At 33.6% G+C, this 8,633-nt stretch overlaps 1 protein-coding gene across 1 annotated transcript; it reads right to left on the reverse strand.

The window, feature by feature from the left end:
* Window positions 1-5,820: 5,820 nt before the first annotated feature.
* On the reverse strand, window positions 5,821-6,620 carry LOC119577030 (cuticle protein AMP1A-like). Its single transcript, XM_037924695.1, has 3 exons — window positions 6,584-6,620; window positions 6,147-6,481; window positions 5,821-6,043 (listed from the first exon to the last, which is right to left on the reverse strand). The coding sequence occupies exons 1-3, from the start codon at window positions 6,590-6,592 to the stop codon at window positions 5,821-5,823; spliced, it is 567 nt and encodes a 188-aa protein (XP_037780623.1). The 5' UTR covers window positions 6,593-6,620.
* Between the last annotated feature and the right edge of the window lie 2,013 nt (window positions 6,621-8,633).

The following is an 8,633-nucleotide window of genomic DNA, read 5'->3' on the forward strand; positions in this document are numbered from 1 at the left end:
TTCCTAAGAATGAAAATATAGCAACAGTAATAATAATGTTACTAGAAAGAACAATAATAATGATGATAGTAATAATAACAATGATAACAATGGCAATAATAATAATAATAATAATAATAATAATAATAATAATAATAATAATAATAATAATAACAATAATGATAATAATAATAATAATAATAAATGACAATAATGATAGCGATAATTTGGATGATAATGGTAGTAACAATATTACAAAAAAAAGAAAAAAAAAATAATAATAATGATGATATTGATAATAACAATCATAACAGCAATAATGATGATAATGAAAATAAAATTCATTATTACGATTAAGATAACAAAGATAATGATAGTAATAGTAATAATGAAGATAATGATAATGATGGCAATAATGATAATGATGATAACGATAATGATAATGATGCTAATGATTATAATAATAATAATGATACTAATAACGACAATAATACCATCAGTCACCATAGTAAAAATAGTAACAACAGTGATCATAATAATTATGGTTATAATAATAATAGTAACAGCATTAGTAATTAAACACTACTACTGCTACTAAGGACAATAATAATGATATTGGTGACTATAAGAATGAAATAGAAGAATAGTAATAATGGCAAAGGTTATGAAAATAATGCAATAATGATAATGAAACCGATAACAGAAGAATCGATATCGATTGTAATGCTGTTCATTAATAATAACACTAATAATCATAATCATAGCATGCTGCTTAATAATGGCGATAGTGATGATAATGATCATGCAAAGCACCCTTTAAAATAATCTTTGAAGTATTGCTTTTCTGTTTGTGTATACCATAGCTAAATCAATCTACCTGATATACATTTTGAAATCAGTCTTGATAATAATTACGATATTCATGACAGAATAATAAAAAACAGATGGTGCTGATTATATTCAAGAAGTTGATAATAAGAATGATAGTGATGTTAATTTTCGTAGCCCTTTTCCTTGATTATAAAATGCGTAGGTAGGTAAGGATGTAGAAGTGTCTAGATCGTTGAGCAGGTACATTTGGATACAGATTTGCAAGACTTTTTTTTCTTTTGTTTTATTCGAAACAGTCATTAAGTGCAACAATACTGTACAATACATTAAGATCGTTTTATATAATATAACTTGAAGTATTATCGTGTCATATTGGCCCCTAAAAGGCTCTACTGAGGAAGCCATAGAATTAGAAGGACGAAGGGGCGAGAAGGGGCGCTGTATCCCTGGAGGTCCTTGACGGCGCGCCGATTGCCTAAGGGCGTGGGCGGGTGTGGATGAGGGAAGGCTTGGCGCCACGGGAAGGAAGGGCGATGAGGCTGGAAGCCGTTCTCGTCAGCTACGAAGCGAAGCTCAAACTTGTCCGTCAGGGAGGGTGAATCTGAAAGAGATGGATTGATATGTCGTTTAGGATTAACATGCAAGATATGAACCATGTTTCGCATATGAAATTATTTTGAATAATATATAACGAACTCACGAGTAGGATCCAGACATGGCTGTGACGGACCCTCCTTGGCGAGAATAGGCGATCCACTTTCCTGGCGTGAGATGCCGTCACGGTCTCAACGTTGAAGCTGTAAGCGCCGGCGTCGGGGTGACGCGGTCGTCACAAGGATGGGCACTACTGGGCCGGAGCAGATCCTCGGTGCGGAGTAGGTTTGCTTGGGAGCAGGTCTTGGAGCGAAAAGGAAGGGCGAGATGCAGGTCGCGACCTGTGCTGAATGCTGAAGAGGTTTTGGGGAGAGGCATAGCCGAATTGCTGGTAGTCTGTCAGCTAAGCAGACTGTTACAACTGTGGCGATACAGCTGAAAAAATAGAATATATGTTCATTAAGTTGTCTTAAAATCTATGTAATATCTTACTGAGTGATTATAAGTTAAACATACATAAAATATGATTGTACAGTAATGACAATAAAAAATGACTAGTTAAGAATTTGGCTGACTTACGATCTTCATGGCAGCGAAGGGTGTGGTGAGTTGATTGCTCAGGGTGATATGCCGGTCTCTCGAACAAGCTTTATAACGATGAAGAGTCAGGTCGAGGAAATGCCATGCTCTTATGCAACGTCTGTGCCTGTGCACTTTAGCCGTTTTGATATGTTACTCACAGTATCATTCTTGGTTACCGTTCTGATAGATTCCTTCCATCCTTGATAATAAGTCAATGCTGTAAATCGTATTACAAAAAGTACTAGAGATTTTCGTAACTATTTCGTAATATTCGTAATAGTTTTGGGGTACCATGGGATAGAACGAAAATTGTCATTTTTAGGCCAAGAATAGCTTTATCCTTTTATTTCCATTTACCTTTATCACAAAAATGAGGGAATAAAGGGAGAACCGGAAGTGTCTAATAAAAAAATAAGTTCTATCTCGTTAAAAAAAAAATACAGAAAAACTATTGTTTTTTGAAATATCAGACAAATTCCTTACAAGTCTAATTAACATCTGTTTCACTCAGCATCCATTCTCTGTACATCTCTCTCTTATGTCTCTTTTATCGTTCGTTTAGTTCCTCTGTTTTGTATAGTAAGCATTATTATAAAAGATAATATTAACAGAAGCATATAATGATAGTGATATAATAGAACAGCAACAACAATAATACGAATTGAAGTAATATTATAGTAATGGCAATAATAGCGGCAACACAACTGCTATTACTTTCCCTACTACAACAGCTACTGCTAGTAATTATTATTATGAAAGATTAAGAGAATAATGAAAATAACAGCAGTAACAATAGTAATATCGGTGTAATTAGAGGGATGGTGATAATAATAATAAGAGTACTGGTTGCTATTATAGTAAATAATGAAAAATACTATAAAATAAAAACATTGATATTAACAATACTAGTAATAATATCGGTAATAATAATAATAACAACAGCAACAACAACAATAGTAATGATAATGATAATAATAATTATAGTTGTAATCATAGTGGTAATGATGTAATGCTAATGATAAAGATAATGATGATGATTATATTATTTTTTCTTTTAGTACTATGTAATAGCGGCTGACATGATCAGTGTTGATAATCATAGAATACAATTACTACTGATGATAGCAATAATCAAATTATGATTTTAGGAATAGGAATACAGATAAGAATAAGATTCGAAAATAACAGTAATGATAATGATGGTTGTAATAGTAATGCAATAATGATGGAAAAGATAATGAAAATAACACTAATGATGATAATGATGGTGATGTTGATACTCAGAGAAATAATAGTTCTAATGGAAACAAGAAAATCAATAAATGATAATGATAATACTTGTGTTAACTATAATGATAAAATGCTGACACTGATGACTTTGATATTAATGCTGATGTTGATGATAATAACGAGTGCAACAACAGCAATAATTATGAAAATTATTATCATAATCACAATAGCATAGTAACAATAATAGTAATGGGAATGATAATCTATGATAATATATACGATATAATGATATATATTATAAAATTATGATAATTATTATCATTAATGTCAATGCAACAATTATAATAATGATAATAATGATACTATAATGATATATCATATATATAATATATGAATATATCATAATTTTTTATATTTCTATAGTTATTATTATTTTTTCTATCACATCATCAATGATTATATATTATCATTAGTGTCAATATTATCATTATCATAATAATTATTATTGTTATTATTATTATTATCATTATTTTTTTTCTTCTTATATTTACTATTAATGTTATTATTATTGCTGTTGCTGCTGTCATTTTATATCAACAGCAACAACAATAACACAAGAATAACAACAATGATTATAATGATAATAATCATGATGATAGTGCGATCAATAAATGTAACGGTAATGGTAATATAACAAGAGTCATAATAATAGTAAAGATAATGATAATGATAGTAGTAATAGCAGTGGAAGTAGTAATGGCAATAATGAAAATAACAATAATAATAATGATAATGATAATGATGATGATGATGATGATGATGATGATGATAATAATAATAATGATAATGATAATGATGATGATGATGATGATGATATGATATGATAATGATATGACATGATAATATAACATAATGATATAATAAAATAATAGTAGTAGCATTACTACTACTGCTAATGATAATAACAATGGTGATCATAACGATAATAATGATATTAGTAATAGTAGTTATGGTAATAATAATAACAATGATAATGATAATGATGAAAGTGACAATAAAACCAACGACAACAACAGTGATAATAATAATAATAATAACAATAAAAATAATACTAATAGTAACAATAGTTATGACGATAAAAATGATGACAATAATCATAATAACAATGCTATAGCAATGCTAATGATAAGAGCAATATTGCTAATACTTTTAATAAGAAAACGGTGAATATTGCTATATCATTAGTAAAGGCGATGATAATGGTGGCATTAACAGAAATAAAATGATTCAGAACAAAGCGATACTGATGCTGTTGATATTAATAAGGATAACGTTGATAACAATAATGACAGAGATCTTATCAGTTACAACACCAATAAATCACTAAGCCTGTTATAATTATGATAGTAAGAATGACATTCATAATCATAACATATAGCTTAAAGATGATCACAATGATGTAAAGCACTGCTTTAAAGAATTATTAGTGGATTATAAAGTAGATTAATCAGCACATTAACTTAATTAGTGTTCGCCATAATCAAATCAATCTACCGGGTACAAATATTTAACGATGATAATTGTGAATATTTATTTTCATGATAATGATAATCACGATAATAATTACGATATTTATGGCAATAATGTAAAGTAGAGATGTTACAAGAGGCCGCGGTAGCAGAGTGGTTAGAGCGACGGACTCAAACACTGCCCCGACAATCTGAGTTCGAGAGTTCGAGTCACCGGCCGGTGCGTTGTTCCCATGGGCAAGGAACTTCATCTCGACTGCCTGCAGGTAACCCCCAGCCATTGGGAGCACAAGCAAGTGTAACTCAATGCCAGTCCCAATCCCGGACAACATTGGGAGGGTTGCGGCAGGATGGCATTCGGCGTAAAACAAGTCAAGACTATGATGCGGATCATTCCGTTGTGGCGACCCCTGAAGGTGTAAACCGAAAGAAGAAAAAAAAACGCTTCTGATGTTATTCAGGAAGTAAATAATCATAGTAAAATTAGCTTCAGTGACCTTTTATTATGATAATACGTAAGGAACTTCACCTCGATTGCCTACCTAGCCACTGGGTGGACAAGCCAGCCCGTCAGTGCTGGTCCCAGAACCGGGTAAATAGAGATGGTGACTCTATAAAAACACCGGGCGGAAGGCAACGACAAACCACCGCTCTAAATTGCCAAGAAAATCATGGAAATCCATGATCGCCAACGTCCTTGTAGGACAGTGCACTTGAAAAAAAAAAAAAAAAAAAAAAAAAACGTAAGTAAGGATGAAGAAATGTAGATATCGTTAAACATCAGCATATCAGTACACATCTATATAAAAGTATAATAAAAAACAGTAAGCTTTTGTTTGACTACGACATTACGCAGGTAATGAGGGAGAAATGCAGAACACGTTGAGCAGTGCCATAAAGAAAAATAAATGCAAACATTTACATATAGATTTGTAGGTTAAGCAGAAGGACAAGTGATTTCTTTTTTTCATCTATTTTATTAGAAACAGTTCGTTAAATGTAATAACATTGTACAATGTATTAAATCGTTATAAATAATATAACATTATCGTGACACTTTTACTAATGAAAAGCTTTACTGCGGAAAGCCATAAGAATTAGAAGGGCGAGAGGGACGAGAGGGGGCGCTGTATCCCTGAGAAGGTCCTTGACGGGCGCGTTCGATTTGCCTAAGGGCGTGGGCGGGGATGGGATGAGGGAAGGCTGGCGCCACGGGAAGGAAGGGCGACTGAGGCTGGAAGCCGTTTTCGTCAGCTACGAAGCGAAGCTCAAACAGTTGTCCGTCAGGAAGAGTGAAGCTGAAAGAGATGGAATGATTGTATATGTCGTTTCGGAATAAACAGTGCAAAAGTATGAACCACGTCCTTATGAAAGAAGTCTGATATATGTAGCGACACTCACGAGTAGGATCCAGACATGGCTGTGACGGGACCCTCCTTGGCAGGAATAGGCGATCCACTTTCCTGGCGTGAGATGCCGTCACCGGTCTCAACGTTGAAGCTGTAAGCGCCGGCGTCTGGGTGGACGCGGTCGTCCACAAGGATGGGCACTACTGGGCCGGGAGCAGACCTCGGTGCGGAGTAGGTTGGCTGGGGAGCAGGTCTTGGGGAAAAGGAAGGGCGAGATGCAGGTCGCGACCTGTGGCTGAAGGCTGAAGAAGGTTGTGGAGAGGCATAGCCGAAATGACTGGGCAGTCTGTCAGCCAGACAGACTGATATAACAGCAGCGAATACAAACTGAAAAAATAAAATAGTTTTTAATGTGTTAATATCTTTGTGAATTCTCTTACTGAATAATTTACATCACATTACATTAGATCAGATATCTTGGAGACTTACGATCTTCATGACTGCAGAGGGTGTGGCGAGTCGAGTGGCTCAGGAGGTGTGTGATGCCGGTCTCTCGAACCAAGCTTTATATAGCGAGTGGATGTGTCAGGGTCAAGGTGGCATCATCATTGCCTTCTGTGCAAGGAAATGTATGTCTTATGTAGTTCATCTGTGGCGTGTTCGCTATATATTTTCTTGATGTTACGAACTCGTGTTCTGTCACATCGTCTCAGCCTTTTTTCCATATGCGTCCAGAATACAAAAAGGTCTTTGTTGGGTTTTGCATAACAGAATATATTTATCTGTTGATATGCATTTATGTCCACTGCAAAATCTACCAATTCAAAGGCCATAAACATTTGCCCTTAAAGACTCACGTGTCTATTTTAACTACGCATTTCACGTTTCTCAAGCTCCCTTTCTGTCTTCTCTCCTTTTCTCTTCTTCGTTGTGTATCATCTGAAAAGTTTAAATTTCTATAACTTTATCAGTATATTTAACATAAGTATTCACTGCAGCTAAACGGTCAATTCCCATTATGAGTTCTACTTCAAATAAATAAGAAATCACTGGAAATTGTTTAATGGCCAGATATAAAGTATCCATATCTCTCTTTCCTTTTTTTCTATCTGTTCATCTCTCCATCTCTTTCTGTTCATCTGCCTGTCTGTCTCTCTTTCGGTCTGTCTACCTCCATCGTTTCTTCCTCTCTCTATTTCTCTCTCTGTCTCTATCTAAACCTCAGTTTTCTCTTCTTACATCTTTTTATTCTTTTTTCTTTTGGTAAAAGGAATAGTTATATCTATATGATGCAAAGTTACGTAGATCAGTTTTCTCTATCACACAGGGCAGAATGGGTTTAACACAGACCAGTCAGTTACACTATATGATATAATAAGCAATCGATTAATAATAGTGACAACTTCCGTACGTATAGATATTTAGCACGGGGAACTTTAACAAAATTAAGCCATCGTGAAGTATGACTCCTTGGACCATGTGGTTGATCTTCCGTTGACCAAATCTACGTATTGGGGTTAATCTGCGGCCCCAATTGCCTCAGATGAATCTCAGTGTCTGTCTTATAAGTCACGGAATTACCCCTTGTTTGATGACAATCAGATGTGTCTATATATGTGTGTGTACCCCCCCCCCCCACACATGTATGTGTGTGTAGTGGCAATAGTAATAATAATGATGACGAAAACAACAACGGCAATAATAACAGCAATAGTAAATGTAGTGCTAATAATAATGATAATGATAACAGTAACAAAAACAATAATGCTGTGATAATCATGATAAGAGGAATGATAATAATTTCATTGACAATAATAATGGAAATAGTTGTACTAATATGACGATAAAGAAGATAATAATAATGATGATGATAATTATAATAACGATAATGAAAATTATAATAATGATAATAAAAAGCAATACTAATATTAAAAAATAACGGCATAGAATGATGATACTAATGATAATGAAAGTAACAATTTTATTAATAAGATTGGTTAACAGTGGTAATCCTAATAATAACGACGATGATGGTAACAAGAGCAATCTTATCATCATTGGTATTTATCTTATAACTCCAACTAACAATGTTATCATTATTATAATCCTCCCCGTCATCATTATTGTCATTATTATCAATCCTCAGTATCCTCTTCTTCATCATCACAATCTTTATTACCGGTGATTTTTTTCTGATTGTTATTATTATCCCATGACTAGATTTATATTAATATCGATGATAATCATCTGACGACTACTAACAGGATATATGGCTCTAATAGTAAAACAATAACGGTAAAAATCATGAAGCCAATAATCTGTAATGTTCTGTATATGATGCTATCACAGTTCATCGTCAAGTTTAGCAGTAATATTAGTAGTTAAATCATTTTGATATTACATTGTTAGTAAGAATTAATTATTTTCATACTTTCCTTTTCCATTTTTCGAAACCGATATCAGCAATGTATAATGTTGTCTATACCTCATAGTTTGCTACGTACATTTACTATCAAATCATGTGCATCATCAGGTGATA

This window comes from Penaeus monodon, chromosome 9, assembly GCF_015228065.2.
Source record: "Penaeus monodon isolate SGIC_2016 chromosome 9, NSTDA_Pmon_1, whole genome shotgun sequence".
NCBI lineage: Eukaryota > Metazoa > Arthropoda > Malacostraca > Decapoda > Penaeidae > Penaeus > Penaeus monodon.